General features: G+C 30.8%; 3 protein-coding genes across 7 annotated transcripts; 1 reads left to right on the top strand and 2 right to left on the bottom strand.

Annotated features, from left to right (window-relative positions):
- Nucleotides 1-412: 412 nt before the first annotated feature.
- Nucleotides 413-8395, bottom strand: Tbcc (Tubulin-binding cofactor C). Of its 5 annotated transcripts, none has more exons than XM_074133210.1 (8): nucleotides 8117-8395; nucleotides 7948-7992; nucleotides 7665-7845; nucleotides 5463-5647; nucleotides 3955-4157; nucleotides 2089-2419; nucleotides 1027-1128; nucleotides 413-933 (listed from the first exon to the last, which is right to left on the bottom strand). In XM_074133210.1, the coding sequence occupies exons 4-8, from the start codon at nucleotides 5469-5471 to the stop codon at nucleotides 601-603; spliced, it is 978 nt and encodes a 325-aa protein (XP_073989311.1). In that variant the 5' UTR covers nucleotides 5472-5647; nucleotides 7665-7845; nucleotides 7948-7992; nucleotides 8117-8395; the 3' UTR covers nucleotides 413-600. The 5 variants fall into 5 exon arrangements, with proteins under 5 accessions (XP_073989311.1, XP_073989315.1, XP_073989312.1 ...); XM_074133214.1 differs by having other exon boundaries at nucleotides 3955-4139; nucleotides 8117-8262; XM_074133211.1 differs by lacking the exons at nucleotides 7665-7845; nucleotides 7948-7992; nucleotides 8117-8395 and adding an exon at nucleotides 7238-7556.
- Nucleotides 8396-8650: 255 nt separating this feature from the next.
- LOC141456863 (ATP synthase F(0) complex subunit g, mitochondrial-like) lies at nucleotides 8651-9335 on the top strand. Its single transcript, XM_074133218.1, has 3 exons — nucleotides 8651-8793; nucleotides 8875-9035; nucleotides 9146-9335. Exons 1-3 carry the CDS (start codon nucleotides 8775-8777, stop codon nucleotides 9248-9250), a joined length of 285 nt encoding a protein of 94 aa, XP_073989319.1. The 5' UTR covers nucleotides 8651-8774; the 3' UTR covers nucleotides 9251-9335.
- A 140-nt stretch (nucleotides 9336-9475) lies between these two features.
- Nucleotides 9476-20982, bottom strand: Tom70 (translocase of outer membrane 70). Its single transcript, XM_074133180.1, has 11 exons — nucleotides 20586-20982; nucleotides 18967-19140; nucleotides 18133-18340; nucleotides 17173-17326; nucleotides 15584-15806; nucleotides 15367-15501; nucleotides 14413-14637; nucleotides 14231-14327; nucleotides 12158-12281; nucleotides 10966-11096; nucleotides 9476-9739 (listed from the first exon to the last, which is right to left on the bottom strand). Exons 1-11 carry the CDS (start codon nucleotides 20799-20801, stop codon nucleotides 9699-9701), a joined length of 1728 nt encoding a protein of 575 aa, XP_073989281.1. The 5' UTR covers nucleotides 20802-20982; the 3' UTR covers nucleotides 9476-9698.
- Between the last annotated feature and the right edge of the window lie 56 nt (nucleotides 20983-21038).

The following is a 21038-nucleotide window of genomic DNA, read 5'->3' as shown; positions in this document are numbered from 1 at the left end:
TAACCCCACAAATTGACGCGTCTTTAGATTATATTTATTGTCTAGTTAATTGAAATACTTAGAAAAATAAAAGCAACAGCATTTATGTCGTTTTTTAAGTATTTCTAATAACTCAATTTTCACGAATAAGTGACATGAGATCTCTAAACTACGGGACGATTTCAATTTTTGAACTTAACATCTTGTATTGAAAAAGAAAAATCTAAACATATAACAGCCAGGTGAACAATGAATATGAAAAGTATATATGAAGTGGCGATCCATTGGCAACACTGACTCTGGAATTGAAAAACTAGTCAGCTAACATGTTATCCCTAAATCTCTTTCTTTAGTCTACTTGAACTGCTATGCGGTGACTATGCTTAAATTTTGCCTTGTGTAAGGAAAAGGAAAAATAAGATTAATTATTAAATACACTAACAAAGCATAAGGCATGTATTTGAGCACCATTATTTTTACATTTAAATTAATGATTTATTTTAATTTTTTTGTTTAATAATTTAAACTATTTAAGTTAAGATGAATTTATTTTCAGATATATATATACAAAATGTCTTTTACGATAATGGCTGATTAGTTTACACTAAATTCAAAAATTGTCTAAAATTTGATCCTTTCTTCCATGGGTATCAGTGACCAGTTTGGCGACTGTTTGTTACTTACCAACCAATTAAAATCGTCAACCTGTTGCCAATTATTTCGGTCCCTTTTTAGACCCGCCAATCCAAAATGGATATCGAGATCTGGATAGTAGAAATTATAGGGGGCAAATCTAACTCGTTGACTATCTTCAATTATTGCTTTAGTTGTAACATGAATATAGAAATCACAATTCAGCGTATTGTGCACCCTCAGTTGCTGGCAAGCCATTGAGAATGTAGTGTCAGTGCAAGTATCCACCAATACGGACGTGGCTACCGGCCCAGTCAATATCTGCACAAGACAAAAACAGTTTATTTAGTTCTTTCTGATTTAGTTACTACATACTAGAAAGTTCAAGTCTAGTTACCAGATTAATCTAGTTACCTTGCATTTAATAGAAGAAACCACGTGGATAGTATTTGGTGTTCCTCTAATAAAAACTATACAACTGTTTAGATCAGACAACAATACATCTTTATTAAAAACCTGTAACATAAAATTTCCGTCAGATTTTTAGAGGTAAAATTGTTTCCATGTCTGTAAAGGAATATAACAGATTATCACTTTCTATTCCACTGTTCAAAAATGAGAGAATTGGGATTTACATTTCTCTATCATTTGCTGATTTAAACAGGAATTGGTAATGGTGTTTTAAAAACTAAATCAAGAAAAAAAAATTATTTCATATTTGCAACAAGGCTCCTTTATGTAGAGGAAAGTACTTTTATTTCATATTTGCAACAAGGCTCCTTTATGTAGAGGAAAGTACTTTTATTTCATATTTGCAACAAGGCTCCTTTATGTAGAGGAAAGTACTTTTATTTCATATTTGCAACAAGGCTCCTTTATGTAGAGGAAAGTACTTTTATTTCATATTTGCAACAAGGCTCCTTTATGTAGAGGAAAGTACTTAACCATCAAAACATGGAAGGAAGAGAATTTATGAACAACACTTATTTTTGAACTCAGATGTGTTCTTTCGAAAGATTGACGAGAACACTTCCCTTTTTTATACGTAGATCTCAGCAAAGAGTTTAGATAACTTTTTTTTGCTATTTAAAGCACATCGACATCTGAGGATATTGGCGCCGGGAGCTTTTTTCAGTCCGGAAAGTGTTCTCTCATTACAGACGACACTGTCCATCACCGGACATTGAGCTATAAAAAGCTCCCAGGAAGAGAAAATCTGAAGGATAGCTACTGGATTCGAACTGGCTGGTTAGAGCTTAAGCTTAAAGCTCTCCCCGCAAGAGGGAAGTAACAGCAAAAAAAAAACTGATGTAACAAATTAAAACTTCAAGTTACAGATGGTGAATCCTATTTATTTTACATGATAATTGAAACCTTAAACAAGAATACGGGTAATAAGGAAATAATATTATCTCATTTAAGACAAAACAATGAAAATAATACTAAACCAAAATTATTACTAATATATTGTTATACCTCCTCGTGAGGCAGAGACAATTCTTCATTACTTCTGGATGTAAAACCGCAACTATTAGATGCTCTTTTAATAGTAATTTTCGGTGAACATTTATTTTCTGTTGTATCAATTTCATCTTTAATGATTTTATTATTATCCTTTTTTTTATCAATTCTAGAACTAAAGCCAAACTTCTTTTTTGGCAAAAGTGCAGCTTCTATATCTACCATTTTATCATGCAATTGCTGTATTCCTTTCGTACATATTTTTACATCGTACGCTACTAGAAACATTGACGAGGCTGAGAGAAATTTTGAAAGAATGTTTAATTCACGTGATATCTCGTTAAGCCTGTAAACATATAAGACAATAAGATTTAAAATTTAAAAAGAAAATCTGTAGATTACAGATCATGTATGATTTTTAATATATTTAAACAATTTTAGGAACTCAAATTTGTTAGGAAAGTCAATTTGTTATACGAATGTATATTATATGAATATATTGTAGGTTCCATTTCAATCAATTACTTTACAACAATAGATCGAAGTTCTTGCACTGAAATGAACTTACCAATAAAAAAAAAAGAAAAAAGACACTTAAAAAACTTATTACAGACAAATTCGCTATTGTTTTGCAATTTGTCTATTACTTATTGTGGGTTTATCCAAAACTGGGTTGATTACTTTTTCTTCAGTGTGAATATTAATCACGATGATTGCCGCCATTATTATATAAAACAGTTGTTCTTGACTCTTGAGGACTCTACAATGTACGACCCCGAATATCCCTATGAAAATTTGTTGGTGTACTACGTGCATGAAGTCAGTCTTACCATCGCAAATAGCATAAAAAAACACAATATCAACGTATTCAGTGGCATTGAAGCACTCCAATTTCCTCTATATTCTTTAATAAACCAACTTATTGTTCGCAGATCGTACATCCTTACTTTTCCTTTAAAAAATTAGTACAGTAAAATTTTGATTTATTTGCAGTTGGTAAACTGTTAGAAATAGAATTTATGTACAATCATTTATTACTTAAAATGATCATTCCAAATCTCAAAACCATAAGGTCAACAAACTTAACATGAAGCACATAGGTTCCACTTGCATCCTAGTAGTTTATAAGAACAGGTATTTGAAATTTTAGGTTATCATTAAAAGCCGCGACATAATAGGTGTGGCTTTAAAAAAAAAAAGACAGTTTTTCTCATGGAGAGTTTTGAGCAAGGAATGCCCAGATTGATACAATATTGTTGGCAATATGTAGCATTTTTGTAAAGTGGAATTTACAGGAAAACTTTTTAAAGCAGCAGTTCCCCGAGACCCTTAAAAAAAAAACACTATTTTCTGTGGAAAAATTTAAAAGAAAATTATACGTAAAAAGTTAAAAATCATTGGTCTATTTTTTTAATAGAAAAAAGGTGAAAAATCATTTCATTAAAGTTACACTTTCGGTAGCTGGACTTTGGCCAAAATCTTAAGTGATAAAAGCGACCGCCCAAAACGGAATATCAGTCAATTCGAGTTTTCTGATATTTTAAAGATTTTCTATTCACACAAATACCCATATGCATAAAATTTCTGTTGCTATTCATGCACTTCCGCTAAAAATTCAACAATAATAAAAAATAGTCACGATCGAAATATCGCTGTGACCTAAGAAAAGGGACGTTTGCTTTAAGAGAAAGGAAGCTTTATTTTCTGTATTACTTTGTCTACTTAAAAAAGAATAAAAAAAAGGGCATGAAATTAAACTACATTTTCACTCCTACTCACCTCATCCAAATTTTTACTTCATGATAAACGAAAGCTCACGTGCCTGTATCACATGAGAAAAGAAATTATTCACTCGCACAAAATAACAAATATATTTCATACCTTTCTGCAATTTTATTTCTGTCTCCATCTAAATGATGACATGAATTTAAAGCTTCGTCAATTTCTAATTGTTTCTCTTTGAAAGCAGTTTTGAATGCTTCAGCTTGGCTAGGTCCGGCGTTTTCTTCCTTTTTTTTAAGTAATTCTTGCCTCTCTTCATTCCTTTTCAATAAACTCTCTGGAATCTGTATTTTTATTTTAATCTTAAGAAAGATTTAATTGTAGATTTTTTTGTCAATGATTTTATATATATATATATATATTCGGCCCTTACGTGCTTGTGAACACGTTTTCTTGTAAAACAAACGTAATTTCTCATACGAAGATAAAAGGAATCCTGGAAAATGATATACCGTTTGAAAGCCCATTAAACAAGAAAACTTTTATAAAAAGTGCCAGCACCTAGGTCTGAAAATGATCACGTAAGGGCCGAATGAGTTTTCTTGAAAATTTCGATTACTATTATTTTTCCAGCATCCGGAGGAAGATTGAGGCTGTTTGGAGAATAACTTATGCTTCGAAATGGTATCAATTTTTAGAAAATTTATCTGTCTTTCTAAGCGTGTCATCAGAATCGAATTCGAACTAAAACTTTCTGAGTAATATCGTTTTTATTGGAAAAAAGTAATGATTTTAGAAAAAAACTTTAAAGTGACGTCACTCAAGAACATAGAAAAATATGAAGTTGGCCAATACGTCATTGAACTCCACTTTAGATGTACTACACACAGTAGGCCTATGGACAATACTTACTGGTTCACCCTGTATATAAAATATATATATATATATATTTATATAAAATCATAGTTGAACTAATACATGATGTAAAGCAGATTTTTGGAAAAGCATGTACAGTTGAATTGGTGAATTTTTTTCCCAATTCACTATGACTTACAACTTCCCCATTTGGGCTGAATCTGTAAATTATCTTAAATAGAATTTAAACTTTCTGAAAAGATAAGCGTTTCTATTCAAGGCATTACTTATTTCAAACAAAAAATAAATAAAAATATCTACCTGGTAGTTCTAGATTGTAAAGAGATTTGCTGTATGCTGCGATCAAAAAGATGTATTCTAGATCCATAAAGTGTAGTGTTTGTGTAAAGATCGTCAGGTTATCTGTAAAGTGGAATCTGTCTACCTAATTGCTTTGTGAACCGTATGCAGGTTTTTAATCTATGTAAAGAAGGAAGTAATACTTCCTCGTGCTAAGAATTTCATTGTCAATAATTTCATTAACGATTTTTGACTAGTGATGAAAAGACAGACAACCAGACTTATAAATATACATACACCTACAAACAAAACTGGTAAAAACCACCTCCGTATTTAATGGACCTCAAAAACTGTATTTCCGTTAATAATTCAAAATAAAGTTCTGCACGTCTGCGATTCTCCTTTTTACGAGGCAAAGAAGAAGAAAGTAATGCTAGTTTAGATTTCTTTAATTGGTGGAACTTGATGAAAAGACATATAATTATATAAAAAGTTTTTATATAAATTCATACCTGAATCATATCGTATTTTATTTGTTAGATTCACTAGACTGATCCTCTTCAAAATATGTTCGCTGGATACTGGCAATTTTGGAAGGTTTCTCTCTAATCAAAGGCTTTGGATCGCTGGCCGCTTTTTGCATTACAGCAATTAGTTGCTCACGTTTTTTATTATCTCGAATATTATTATTTGAATGCTGCAACAAGAAGTATATTTATGAAAACTTATTAAAAATTTAATAATTTTAAATCATATCTAATACAACGTCAAACAAACATCTTTAATTTACTATATTCTAAGAGTAGCGATCATGCTTTTTCCTCGTTTCCTTTGCTCAAACTAAGATCCTTTATGATAAAGTAATATTCAAGAATTCTATATCTTGGCCTTATTTTTTATTAATTATTTTCTCTTCATTTCACTTAATGGATTTCTCTAAATTAATTAGAGTGCTTTGTTTCAATACAGTAGAGAGAAATTCATTGGTGATGACCTTAGAGATTGAAACGTCTGCAGTTTGAAGAAATAAAGAAAACATTTTTAAAAAAAATTATGCTGATATCAAATTCTTAGGTTATAATGATAATTAGCCTTTACAATAAAAATAAAATAAATAAATACTAATGAAAACAATGAAGTGGAAAATCCAAAAAAAATCGATGCCCATGAATTAGACTAACGCAATTAATAGGTTATTCTTCCAATTGGCAATTGGAAATTTAGCCCTTTAAAACTCGAGGGTGAAAGCAAGGAAAAAGCTAAATATTAAACAAAAAATTTGTAGCATGTATAATAAAAAAAAAAAAGAAATTTTTTCAGGCGGGCTTTATGTCTACCTAATTGGGTGTCTTGGACGGAGGCGACTAGCTAACATACTTTGACCTGGGATCGAGTCCAATACTGCTGCAATACATCTAAGCTGTGAGACCTCGCCTCTAACCGCTACCTATCGTGTACCTGTTATATGTATAATACAGGCCCGTATTCAAATAAAAAATTTTGAGCAAATTAGGGACAACTGAAAAATTTGTGCACTCTAGATCAAGTAATTTTCTTCAAACCCAAAATGGTAATTATTTTGAAATAACAACATTTGTAATAAGTTGAAGAAACTTCCACTTCTTCAAGAATTAGGGAGTCATGCTGGGGTCAGCCCTATACCCACATCGACACAAACACTAAACTCTGTTAAACCCGGGCACAATCCTCTCACGAACTACAGTAGCAGTTTTTATCAACTACCTGGCATCAGCCTACTAGCTAACTGACCATCACACACTTCAAGAGGATTACACTCAAATAAGTTACCACTTCGAGCGAGCTACAATAAATCATTTTTTTCGATATTAATAAACTTTCCTTTTTTTATGTTAGGTATCGATTTTAACAAAATACAGAATCGGCGCTTTAGACGAAAAAGTATTTTCTTCATTATACTTTTTTTCAGACTGTTAATCTTAACAATTGCCAGTTTTTAATAAAGGTGGTAAGTTAATTTAAAGGAAATCATAGAAAAAGTGATTAATAAAAAAAAGAAAAAGATGTTTGTTCAAACTCGAATCTTGACATTGCACTAAAGGCGAAAACGCTAACTCAAAAATATAAGTTTTCACCATCATTCTCCAAAAAAACCAGCAGTTTTTTTCTCTAAGAGAGACTTATTTATTGTAATAACTTGCTTGTAATTTTCAATACTACAAAAACGAAAATGTTTACTTAAAATTAAACTCTTTTTTGACGGAGGCAAAATCAAAAGTAAATGACATCTGATGTTTTTTTCCTTCACCTTGTCACTATTATACGAAATTTAAAGAGAAATAATCAAATTTAACTATCTTCAATTTTGAACCAAACATGAAGATGATGTCTGTCTATAACTAATAATACAAAAATGCATAATTTATAAAAACATATGTATAGGAAAAACGGCTACCATGGCAACCATGCAGCAGATTAAAACTAAAATTAAGCGGATAGTAGCAAGTGTAAAATTAATAATGCTATGAAAACTGGAAAGCAACTTTTTTAAAAAGAAATTAAACCCATTTATCTTCAAAAAAAAAATATATGAAGATCATTTTCTCTAAATCAACTCATTCAACTTCGTTGTTCTATCTTACAATCCCATTGGCTTATATTTTTGTTAGTTTCTTCAAAAGAATTATAGTCAAAAGTAGTAAATATTTCTGCAGTAATAAAGTTAGAAATTTTACCTTATCGGTCCCAGGAATAAAATAAAGGAGAGTAAATCCTGATATTACGATTGCTGTAGAGAATAACAAGGTCCGTCCTATACTAGACATTATTAAATTTTACCATCTTTTTGCCAGGTAGCAAAATCGTGTTGCCTTATTTGAGATTCTGATGAAATTCTTTCACCCACTTGATAGTAGCCTGTGGATAAAGCGACGTTTATTTCTCATAAAAAGGCATATTAATGACGACCTTAACTTCAAGAATTACATTTTAAAAAAATTAGCTATGCTCCTGACTTACTTTCCAGTAGCCAATTATGATTTTTGAATAAATAAAGCCGCAAATCTGAAATTAGAAAAAATACGCTGAGTCTTGACGATTATAAGAGGTTAAGAAACCTTGGGGAAAAAGTTAATGGTTTGGTTAATAGTTTCACAGATTCTAATTAATTGTTAATAGTTTAACTTGCCTTGATTTGTATTCAGTTGTCTCCAACCTAAGTATGACAATACAAAACACCCGACTTCAAAAGCTATAATAATTTTACTTCCTCGATATATATATTTTAAAAAGTAAGGTTTTTCATGTTTACGCAACATAATCGCGATACAAATAAACCATTTTTTGGTACAAATATTTTATTAACACCTTTTTAACTAAAGGATTTGTAGGTAATTCGCCTAATAGTAAGAGAAAAACCACACAGACTAAACTACAAAGAATAGTAACGTGAACTAGTATGAGTTTGAGACTGATGATAACAGCTGTACAACCTGGAGAGCATATGCTTTTCTATTTTACCATAAATTTTAGTTTCAAGCGTTAACGTAAAACACAATTATTTTCAACATTATCTTTAAACATAAAAAGCAGATTTAGGCCCTCACTAGAAAAATAATTTTAAAAAGATTGTGTTGACTTATTTAAATAGGTTCAAATATTTCTTTTATTAAAGCCATGTAAGATATTGTGCTAAAAAATATTCTTCCTTGAATTAATTGCTGAAATAAAGTTCACTATTTTACGAGAATAAATTTTACGGCAACATGACGTGATAACCATCAAGAGCTGCATTTACTGAGTACGTCTAAACCTCCATTCCATAACCTCTCGGAACTGGGTGAAAAATGGCTGGGATCTTAAAAAGTAAGTAGTATCTAAAAGTTATAATACACAGCTAAATTGCTTTTGATTTTTTTTTAACTTATTAATAATTGTTTTTCTTAGCCGTGATTGAAACAGCCAAACCCAATTTGGCGACCTTCGTCAAGTACGCAAAAGTAGAACTTATTCCACCTACCCCTGGTGAAATATCTGGGATTAGTAAAGGAATTAAAAATGTCATTACCAGCGCTAAAACTGGAAAATGGAAACAATTAACTGTCCGAGTAAGTTTTTTTTTATTGACGAGAGAAAATTGTCTAAGATATGGATGAAGTCGACATTTATGGACTAATTACTATTTATATATTTCTGATAAGTTGTATTATATGTTTAGGAGGCTTGGCTGAATCTTTTAGTTGCTACAGAAGTTACTTGCTGGTTTTTTATTGGAGAATGTATAGGAAGGCGAAGTTTTATCGGATATAAGGTTAATGTGTAATTGTTAATGCAAAGTCAAAATAGATTTTTTCCTAATATCTAGCAACATGTATTTATTAGAAGCAGTTAATAAAAAATAAGGTGTATTTGTTGTTGACTGTTTGGTCTTTCCCCAGTTCAGCTGATAAAAAAAAGAAAAGCTATTTGTTCTAAAATAAAAAGGTTCTCTGTGGAAACTTGTGAACCCTTCTAACATTAAATTAATATAGTTAGTATTAATTAAAACTTCTGGAAAGCCAAATACAACTTGTTTTTATTTTAGCATAAATTATTGATTCTTCCAATTTTCAACGTTGCTAAGGTATTTATATTTAAGAAGGAAACTAAATTTGGAACAGCATATTTAGATGCAGCATTTTAGTCTTCCAATATAGTTTCAACTGAAATTGTAGTAATTTAACTCCCATGATCTTTTATTCAATAACTGGTTCGAAAGTTAATATAATGGGTTAAAATTTCTTGTTTGATGACCTGAATAACCATGAGAGACCTGAGGAAACAAACAAAATTCAGGAAAAAAGAAAAATACTGAAATCAAAATTAGATTTTATTACAGCATACTTCTTATTTCTGTTTATCTTCTTAAAGAATATTCGCACAATTAAAAGTTACTGTAAATAGAAAAAAAAACACTGCCATAAGGTTTAAAATATGCCTTACACGTTTTAAATTTAAACTACATATTTTAATTTTTAAAGTATGTCAGTGGTAACGGATTTGTTGAAGAAAAAACATTCATATTCGAAGGTTGTTCGCTCTCAGCTTTTGAGCTTATTTGTTACAGAGAAAACGGCTAGATAAATCCTTTAGTAAACGATTGCAACCAACGTACTGCGTTACTAAAAACAATATAATTTACCTAAAATCCATCAAAGAAAATTGGTTTCTTCACGTTACAATAACTCATTAGTAACAATGATAAAAGTCAGAAACCTAAATACTTGCCTAGCTAGATTAGGAAATCTTGTCAGATCTTTTTTAAATCTTAAGAAAAATTTAATGTGCTAATTAAAACAGTGGAAATCAGTGATAGTCAACCTGGTCCCTACCGCTCACTAGTGGGCGTTCTAGCTTTCTTAGAAGGCGGTAGGGGTTTTGTTAGTAACAGACTTTCCATTTTTTTTAAATTTAATTGACTCTACTTTTATTTTTACTCAATGTTACAACTCATAGCTGATGAGTCTGCTTCAACTAGTAGTACATTCATAATTTTATTCTCTGTTAATTCACAGTTAATTCTTAACTTTAAATCTCTTTTTTAATATCTTCTAAATCATTTGAGGGATGGACAGTAAATAGAAAAATAGAGCAACTGATTTTTATTTAAAAAACAAAAAACTGTACATTAAACGTGGACAATAGCTTAATAAAATTATTCTCCACAACCTGCCTTCAATAGAAATTGTTTAAATTCCTAACAACAAAAACTTTGAACAAAATTTCTTCTATACAAATAAAATATATAAAAACTTCTCATTACTTAAAATACTACACAATTTCTGAGACTAGGACTGAAGTATTACTTTTAAATACAATTTTGATTGTATCTTTATTAATATCTTTAAATTAAACAGATTTTAATTTATGCAATCTGAATTTAAATCAATAGGGGTAGAAACAAAAAAATTTCGAAATAATGTTGGCAGTGTCCTTTTTCTAAAATTACAATGTACAAATATTTCCTGAAATTCCTTAAAATTTATTTAATGCAAGTACCTAAAGTTGCTGAAACTGAATGTTGTGCTTGTGCTGCAGCTTTCAATGACAAAATATGAGCGGCTTCTTTTTCACTTTTGGAAAATGCTAAGGCTTTGTCAAACAGACTAATAGATTTCAGCATATTCCCTCTGGAATAAAGAATAAGAAATTTGTTTAGAACATTATTTGCGCTTGTTTTCATAATTAAAAACGAGCTTAAAATTTATTTAATAAGAAGTTGATGCAAAAATTAATATTGATTTCTTTCTTAAAAACAATCTGCTAGTAAAGCTACATCGGTAGAGTTGAATGAGCTTGCTTGACGAAGCAGTATTTTTATCCGAATTTGTGAAAGTAAGTTTAAACTGAAAAATGAGAGTTGCAGAGATCGGGAAACAATAAATGGCGCTTTAAATAATATAAAGATCTGCCAACTATACTTTCAATTAATCAATTAACTACTAATACAAATGTTATTAAGTTGAAAATATTGTGTCTCGGTTCATAAGAGATACTTTCTAGAGGTCTGGCAGACGGTTAATAGCCATGCCTTATTTTGCTTTAGTTTAAACGTTAAATGTTGTAAACAAAATAATGTAATGTGAATAAAGCGTTTACTATTATTATAACTTTCTAGAGGTTGGTTCCTCAATTCTGTTTCAAAAGAATGAAAGTACTACTAAAGCAAAAGACATTCTCTCATGAATCACTGAAAAGCGTTTAGCATAGCTCGGGATGCCTGAAAAATGAATGAGCAACGGATCGCCAGATGAAGCCCATTATGGGTCTCAGAAGGAAGAAAAGAAGCAGGTCAAATTTGTCAAGACCGAGGAAGTTACATAGGTAAATAATGCCTCTCTACTTAAAGATGTTAAAAATAAAGCTATAAATAATTCGAGTAGTATTCAATTAAGTTCGAGGGAAAGAACGATCAAAAAATGTAACAAAAAAATATTACATTTAAACATTTACTTCTATATATATACACATATTATTGTTGTAGCAGAAAAAAATTCAATTTTTGCGTAGCCTGTAGCTACAAAGCCAATCCACCTCGACTTGAAATATGTATTGTGGCTCTCTTCAGTGTAGTGTTAGTTCGTAGAAAGAGTACGCGTGGTAATTGGTTATAACTAGTGACTTGCAGTTACAATTCACTGATTAAAAAATATTTTGAAAGAGAGAAAACAGCTTTAATTATCTCACTAACCTTTGAGCTTCTACTGACCCTAATGTTTCATAAGCAAATTCACATTTGGGATCTATTTCAATGGCCTTTTCCATGTATTTAACAGCATTTTCAAGGTCTCCTTTCCACTGAAGATACAACATACCTTTGGAAATAAAAACCGTTCTTAATTGCTTGTCAATATAATATTTACTAAAAAATGCTGACTGAGATACTAAGAAAAAAAGGAACCAAACGAGATAAAACTTAAAACAGGAGCGAGAATTGTACTTCGGGGTAAACGGTATTTCTTGCATTAGCTGTTGTTAGAACGTTTTCGCTCTTTAGAACACCCCGTTAGCAATTCAGCCTCGTACAACCCTTAAAACATAACTTCTTTAAAATCAACTTTAAAAGAAAAAAGCTGACATTTTCGTTTTCACAATTCTTAGAATATACATACAGGAGAGTGTTCTATACCCCTCCCCCTAAAGTACCCCAATCAGATTTTTTTAGGAAATATATTACAAACAAACGTTGTAAAGCTCATGTGCACAATGTGGATAACAAATTTGTAGAAATTGTTCAAAAATATCTCAAAAAAATCATTCAATTAAGTGGTATTTCAGATTCAAGATATTTTGATCATTAATTTTTGTCACGTAAATATAAACCAAATTACAATAAGCGAAAGTAAAAATAATTTTTTTCCTTAAAAATGTTTATAAAATAAAGTTTCTTAAACTAAATTTAATGATTAAAAAATTATGACCAGGAAACAAGATTAAAGAAAATCTTTGAAGACGTTGTTGAGAAAATATCAAGACATCTGAACTTACCAGCTGATAGACTGCTCGTACAAACTTGGCCGTGCATACACAAATATTCAAAGAACACGTTTTTTCTAATCAAACCTGATAACGAGAGAGCCAACACATTTTCTTAAATGCTCGGATTGGGGGTGAATTGGGAGCTTCGGTTAGTGAAGGGATCCACTCACTATCCTTCTAACAAGCAATGTTAATTCTTGAAAAATATTATCTTAAATAGGGAAGGGATTTGCTCGGTGGTACCCTGAAAGAAGTACCCACATTGGCGAAGATCCGGGATTTGAATCTATCTTTCGGCCCTTGGATTACCTATTCCTAGGGGCTTCTTACAGCTCATTGTTTGGAATCAACTGAGTTGATCAAAAAAAAGTCTTGAGGCCAGAACACTGAAAATGCTCTAGGTATCAATAAGCACAGATGTCAACAAAAAATTATCTGTACTGTAGGATTCGCTAAGTCTATTGTGGTACCCATTCATAAAAACAGCATTTTCCAGTAATTAAGCTCAGGAGTGGAACTCAAAGAACGAATCTATTGATTTTTGTTCTTCGGAAAGCGAAACCTTGAACCATACCTTTGCGCTGTCAACTATCGCGTAGAGCAGTATTCTTCCTCACATAACTTATACAGGCTCTCTCTTCGTCTCTTTATTAGAGATGAATTAGATACAATTTAAAATGGATTATTTTGGCATGAAATAAAACTAAGTTAATCCTAAGATGAAATACAACTACTAAAGGAAAAAACAAAATTTATGGTAAGGAGATTTATGTTCTTTTAAAGTTCTACACATGTTTTTGATTTTTTGAAATCGTACTCTCATTTCAGCAGCAGTATCTTACATTATGTTTTCCAGTATAATTATAACAAAAGTCATTAATTCAAAAAGAAAATTGCAAACTATGAATAGAGAAGAGAAACCTCAACTTATCTACCATCAAGTTTGAAATAATGTACGCAGTATCACGTAGTAAGCATAGAAAGTTGTTTCTCTTTAAAATAAGTTCGTAAAAGAAAAACATAACATTTTGAATATTTGCGAAGCAATACTAATTTTTGAAATGCAATTTTTTTTTATCTATAAATTTTATTTCCTAAGAACAGTTTATCACTTACACAATTTTTATTTGATTTTCGCAGTGTGTATAAAAACAAAAATTTGTTTTTTAGTAGAAAGTTCAAACTTGAAAGTGCGAAGAAATATTATTTGCAGGCCCCTTCCCCATATTTTAGAGCCATGGTAATAAGAATTTTCAAAAGTAATAAAAAAAACAAAAGAAAGTACCTAAATGAACCAAAAATGTGGCGTTCGTAGGGTCAGATTTTGTCCCTTGTATAAATACAGATTCTGCCTCATCGTATTCTTGATTATCAGTATAAACCTGGGGGTTGGAGAGTAATAAAATTTATCAAATATTTTAAAAATAATACAATTATTGAAATTTTCTTAAGCTCTGAAAGACTTACCTGGGCAAGCAGCATGTATCCTTCTGAACAGGTAGGATTCTTAGCTACAGCTCTTTTAAGTGCAGATTTAGCTGAATTGATTTTACTTACATCTCTATCCATTACAGCTTTCCTGTATTCAGCATATATTTTTTGAACTAAAGATAGAGCGAATTTTGGATTCAAATTTACAGCTCGTTCAAATTCAGCTATTGCTTCAGGCAATTTTTCACACATTAATAGGATCTGAAATGTTATACAAGATTTATGAGAAAATTAAGAAAGACATGCCCGTGCGAATCTCTTACTAAAGTTCATTCAGTCGGCAAGTAACAAAACATAAAGGCAGCTTAAAATGAAGTTTATCTCGCACGTTACCTATAAAATATCTAAAACAATAATTTCCAGATATGTTTTCAAATTAAATTGCAGGTTTAGAATGTTTAAAGAAAACAGCAAAACCTATTTTCCACATCATGCAAAAATGATAGGAACCTAATTTAAATTAGAGATCATCTTCATCGCAAGTAACTTACTCTCTCCCTAAATAAGAAAAGTGAACTTCAACGGTAACTGTACTAGGCGACCACATAAGTTAATTTGTATTCGCGGCTGATACCCCAATTTCGAAGAAAATCACCAACTTTAATCTAGATAAGTTCTAAAGAAAAAGAGAAGTGAGGTACGCTGCAGGCCCATAAAGAAAGTAGATCAGAGTAGAGAGAATCTCCGTCTTCTAGATATTATTGTAGATCTATGAAATTATAACATTTCTTATAGTTTTGACTGAGGATAGTGCATTAAAGATACCGAAGCATGGTTGAACAGAAATTAAATAAAAAGTATACATCATGAATAAGAACAATGTCACTGCAGTAATTGTTTTAACTACACCAAGAAAAATCTAGTGGGTGTTTTAAACCAATGTATCTACACTATTTTTTTTTAACTATCTATACAAAAATTCCAAATTACCTGCGCTTTCTGATGAGCAGCATCGGAATTTGTTGAATCTAATGAGCTCGCCATATCGAAATCATCCAGAGCTTTATCAGGATCCTCTAAGTGCATATACGCATATGCTCTTTTTAAATGTGCATTAACCAACAACTGTTAAACCGAGAAGCATAATGAATAAATTACTTAGAACTTACTATTTCTACTAGCATTATAGTGTTACTATACAAAATACCTTTATATTTTCAGGTTTAGAATTAATGATTAAATCAAGATCTTTTAGCGCAAGTTCAGTTTGAGAGGTAAGGCTATAAATTGTTGCCCTGAGAAGTAATGCTTCTAGGTACCTTTCCGTAGGCGATTCAGAATTAAGTGTATCAGTTATTTCTTCGTTGCAATGTCCCAAAATATCCTCATACCTTTCATCTCGTAAAGCAAATTTTGCTGCATCAATTCCTCTGCAATATTTATTATACTATTTATTACAAATATAAATGATTATCTAAGATTGTAAAAGCAATGTTATAACTTCCATTTTTTTATTATTATTATTATTTCTCTCTAAATAAAAAGGTTGGCGTTTTCAGCCAAGAGCATCCAATATTAAATCTAGAGCTCAATATTCGAAGAAATAAAATATATCCAGCACTGCGAACCTAACCACATTTTCAATAAAACATTTGTTTTAATTAAGAGAAATGAGAGCTTGGAACGTTGGCTCAGTACATAACGCAAAGTATCTCCATCTGTCACCATATTTGTCTCAGATACTGCAATAGAAAGACATTCAATAATAAAATTATGAAGCACATTTTCTTTAAGATCTTCATCCCATAGTAAGTTATAAGTACTATTCGGTCTATATGTTAGGTAATACTTACCAGGCAGTGAGGAGCTGTACTCAACTGTGTAAAAAGACGAGTACATTCTGTAGGTACCGGGACAAGTACTTACTTTTATGGGGTAGCTACTGTCATATAGTTATGAATAATTCACACTATTGGAGAAGTCGGATGAACTTTCCAGATCTTTATTAAAAACTCTTCAGCAAAGGAGGGATCATTTTTTAAAGATCAACGGATCAGAGATTTTTACGATATTAGACTCTTCAAACTGAATCAATAAATTTTCCAATTCCAACATTCCAACAGTGAGATCCAATTAAATTTGATCAGCTTTTGGGAGCCTATCAGATTTTTTGTTCATTTTCACTTTGTTCGAACAATGAAATTTTATTGACGGAGATTTTCCGATCTTGAGTTTTTTGATGTATTGACTGAACCTTGACTTGATAGTACTAATGAGGAACAATCCTCGATGTAGACTGCATATCAAAATTTCGCCAAATCGTTCTCATTTCTTATTAGTGTCGTCCGAGCCCCTTCTTCTATTTTTAATTATATTTTTCTATTTTCTTTCCAAAATAAAAAATACCCACTATTTTTATAGACAAAAAAGTAATCATTCAAACATACCGTGAACAAAACATACTGTTCGCCCCATAACTATGCTATGCTATTATTGAAATACTAATTGCAAAAAATAAAATAAATAAAAATAAATTACATAAAAATTAAATTACTATAAAATTTTCCAAAATGAACTATTTTTAAAATTTAATGGTAAACTTCATAACTGCAAATTTACAAAAAGCAAATCATCTTTAAAATTCTGAAAAAAAGAATTTTAAGAGTAGCAAGTTCACCCCAATACAAGTGCTAAAATCCAACTACTTACCCAAGATATTTATAAAACCATGGACGTTCTGAATTAATACAAAATAATTAAGAATAAGAAATAAATCGAAGAAAATAAATAGCTTACCTTTCATTTGGAACTCCTTCAGCTACTCCATTTAGCTGACGTAAAGATTGTAATACTGGATCATGCTCAAATGAATTAAAATATGTTTTAACAAAAAGTTTAGACGGCATAACTGGTTTACGATTGATTTGAAACTTCTTAGCTTCTGCACTACCTGTGACAAGTTAGTTAAAAATATGCAATAAGTTAGTAAACAAAATACTAGACTTGGGAGATCTTATATCTTCTACTTATAATTCTCTTCGTTGAAAAAAAACAAATTCAACATTTGTAGAAATTCCTTTCTGAGATATAAGTAGGTAGGCAATTTAATGTACGGTTTTTTCTAATGCACGATACAATCATCTCTTATTGCAGAATGTTTCAGAGATAGTAACTTCATCATCAAAATGACAAACTTCGTATTATTTATTATTATTTAATTGTATCAAAGAGTTTATAGATAATTGTAGTATTAACGCAAATCTTTTTTTTCGCGTCAACTTCTACACTTCATGTCACTCATAGTGCACTGCCAGCCACTGGAAAATGGTTTCTCGCTAAAGACAATATCCAACACTGGACAGTGAAGTGTAGCGGCTGTTAGGAATAGATAATGTATGGGAAGCAAACCCGGGACCTCCGACTTACTAGATCACCCCATTACCAACTGTTACCCTTCCGTTGGTAGTTTTGAGTAACTTCATTCAAAATAGATAGTTATATCCAACGATGATGATGAGAAACCGGAGACAAGAAGGAATTAGTACTTAATGAACAGGCAGTGAAATATAAAAAAATAGCTTAGCGCTTGGGATAGCTTATTATGTGCATCTTAGATTAATAAACTTCTTAAGCAAAATAAAATAATTTTTATTAATGACCACAGATAACTATAAATATATATTATGAATTTATTAACAAGGAATGAATAGTAGGTTAACGAAAATTTTTAAGGGTCCATTCGGACATATATCTTACCTAAAGCTTTAAGAATTCTATCAGCTGCAGCCAGTGTGTCCGCATTTCCAAATTGTTCAAGAAGACAACAAGCAGTAACATCTTCTAAGGCTTGCCTTAAATTTCCTAACTTCTCATGATTCTTGTAACGTCTAGTTAATGCTTTTGTATAATTACTCTTTAGTTTAATAGCTTCATTGCAGTCTTTAATTACTTCCTCTAAATTGTTCTTAAATTTACATAAAAAGACACATTAATACATTTTAAAAACGTGTATTATTATAAATCCCTACTTCGCAGTGGACACAAGAAATACATAAATATCCTTATTAGGATATTTATGTATTTCTTGTCTATTGACTTTTGAAAGCGCCATTATGGTATTTTATGGAGACAAAAAAAAAACAAGTTTAACTATCAGGTCATAAATAAGGTAGATTTCCTTAGTACAACAGAACAAAAATCAATTTTATCTTCAAAGCTAATAGTGAGAATTATTTTCGATGATGTGAAGCAGAGCAAGGCTCAAAAAGGGAGATGTCAGATAACAATAGTTGGTTACGGGGTAGACCTAAAATTTGTAAATATCCAAAAGAAAATGTATTAATAAACCAGATTTTTTTTTTTTCTTTATTTATTAAGAGTATTAATTTAATCAAGTACTTTTTACTTGATTTTCATTAAAATTTCATTTAACAAAAGCCTGCTTTGTCAAGTTTGGGTAAACGAAAGCCGTTTTTCGCCCCAAACTAGATACACCCCTGAGTAGTTAGATGTTAAAACAAAATGTAAAGTGGAAGCCTTAATAAAAATCTGCATATATTGTAAATTTCAATAAAAATTGACACCACTTACTAGTACTTCGTGCGCTGCTGCTCGATTCTGGTAGAATGTAGCAAGATATTCTTTTTCTTCATTTGGACATAGGTCAATTGCTTCTGTGTAACATCGTATTGCTTCACTGTGCATACGTTGTTTGTAGAAATCATTTCCAGAATTTTTTAAAGACAATGCTCTTTCCAATGGTCCCTAAATTTGTTTTATTCAAACATGAAATATTTAATTATACTATATTAATATTAAATTTCAAAGGAGTAATGTTAGAGACGGCAAAAAAAGGTCCCACACAATACAGAGAAATACTTCACAGACCATGTTACTTACGTTGCGTCACGTTAAATGTTACGAGATAATTGGCATTCAAGCAAAAGATATCACCTACAACATTAAAATTAAACAGTTCCATGCCCTGAAGACATTACATTGCCTGAAGATTACATATATGTAATTGCTTTACCAATACTTTATCGATTTATAGTTTTTTAACATTTGAAATTAAATATTGCGGGTATTTTAAAAAGTAAAGGGCGGTCAATTCATCGTAATTTCTAGGTTGTTCATGATGTAAATATAAAAAATATCTAAATGCGCCATTTTCACTTAGCCAGTAATCGTTTAGTACCCTTGTATTTCTATGTGTGCACACAAAGCTTCAAATATGCCCTTAAGAGCCTTAAATTACAATTTAATTCTGGAATCCAGAAAAAGAAAAGAATTTTTGCCTATAATTAGGGTACAAAATATCTACTACTAGACAGAAAACCTTTTTCCAAATCTAAAACTTAGCAAACTAACTAATCGTCAACTAAATACGGCTAAATAATCGTATTGAAATTTTTCAGTTCATATTAACATGAATATATAGGTTTGGTGACGGTACATTGTTAAACTTAGGATTGATGATTGGCGAGGAATCGGTCAAATAAAACAACTCGTCTTTTTGCCAACGATTCGACAAATATATCGTCTTCTTCGAGGCCTGAATATTACAAATACAATGATGTGACTCTGTAAATTGTTTTGTATTTGTAATATCCAGGTCCCGAAGAAGACAATATATTTGTCGAAACGTTGGCAAAAAGACGAGTTGTTTTATTTTACCGATTCCCCGCCAATCATCAATCCTAAGTTTAACAATGTACGGTCACCAAACCTTTGTTCATATTAACAATTTTAAATGAAAATTAACGAGCTGAAGTAAAGATGCTCTTCACAGGTTAAGGCTAGTAGACGCCTCCATTTTCTGTTCTATTTACTTAAATGATTTGTATAAGTGTAAACTTTCTGTTATGATTTAATGTATGAAATGCAATTTTTCATAACATTTTTTAAATTTCGCATTTGGGATGTGATTATGTAAGTTGCGAGTAACTCATCACAATTAACCAAGACAACTAGGAGAGCTATGATGGTTTTTAATATATTTTACTCTTAAATTAGTTTAATACAAATTAAACGATTTCAGTAAACTTAAAATGTCTGTTAAATAAGCGCACGATCCTTCTAAGGAAATGAAATACTAAAGTAAAACACTTACCACATCATATTTTCGTTAAAATAGTAAATAAAATTTATCATTTCAGAAAAAGATAAAAGAGCAAAAATTTAAAAAATCTCAAGATTTAAAAAAGTACCTCTACTTTAGATGTTTCATTGCTACCTCCATTTTCTTGAATGAATTCGTCGTCAGCGTTCTTTTGCTTATTCGGTTTCCTCGAATTATCAGCATCTTCTTTTAGCGATGTTTTACGATAGTAATAGTACAGATATCCAATAGTCGGTAAACCAACTGCTACAGCAAAGAGCCATTTTGATAAAGAATAATTTGATGCAGAACCACTCTCAGTCATCTCTTAATGATTTTAAATGAATGATTTATACGGAATATAATTGTCATAAGACCACTAACAATCATTTATAACCCCACATCTGTCATTAGAAAAACGCTGCTAATTGATAACGCTCATACCATTTAACATTCTAATAGCCATGCTTTAACCCCCTCAGAGTATATCTTTTCTTTACGTCAACATATCAAGCAAGTTGATGCTAATGTAAATAAAACAGCTGTTTCACACAGTTAAAGC

The sequence above is a fragment of the Rhodnius prolixus genome, unplaced genomic scaffold, assembly GCF_049639745.1.
Source record: "Rhodnius prolixus isolate KJV_2025 unplaced genomic scaffold, Rpr scaffold_10, whole genome shotgun sequence".
Classification (NCBI taxonomy): domain Eukaryota; kingdom Metazoa; phylum Arthropoda; class Insecta; order Hemiptera; family Reduviidae; genus Rhodnius; species Rhodnius prolixus.
The sequence above is the reverse complement of the archived record's forward strand: the minus strand, read 5'-3'. Positions and strand labels throughout refer to the sequence as shown.

What these genes read in the sequence shown, in the direction of transcription:
- Tbcc (XM_074133210.1), bottom strand. An exon ending in AGAAATAAAATTGCAGAAAG is followed by an intron (nt 2,420 to 3,954) that starts GTATGAAATATA and finishes ATATGTTTACAG; the next exon opens with GCTTAACGAGATATCACGTG. An exon ending in TGTCTCTGCCTCACGAGGAG is followed by an intron (nt 1,129 to 2,088) that starts GTATAACAATAT and finishes TTTATGTTACAG; the next exon opens with GTTTTTAATAAAGATGTATT.
- Tom70 (XM_074133180.1), bottom strand. Translation starts at nt 20,801, where the DNA reads ATGACTGAGAGTGGTTCTGCATCAAATTATTCTTTATCAAAATGGCTC. An exon ending in ATGAAACATCTAAAGTAGAG is followed by an intron (nt 19,141 to 20,585) that starts GTACTTTTTTAA and finishes AAACAAATTTAG; the next exon opens with GGACCATTGGAAAGAGCATT. An exon ending in TTCAGTTTCAGCAACTTTAG is followed by an intron (nt 9,740 to 10,965) that starts GTACTTGCATTA and finishes TTGTTTCCTCAG; the next exon opens with GTCTCTCATGGTTATTCAGG.
- LOC141456863 (XM_074133218.1), top strand. An exon ending in GGAAACAATTAACTGTCCGA is followed by an intron (nt 9,036 to 9,145) that starts GTAAGTTTTTTT and finishes TTATATGTTTAG; the next exon opens with GAGGCTTGGCTGAATCTTTT.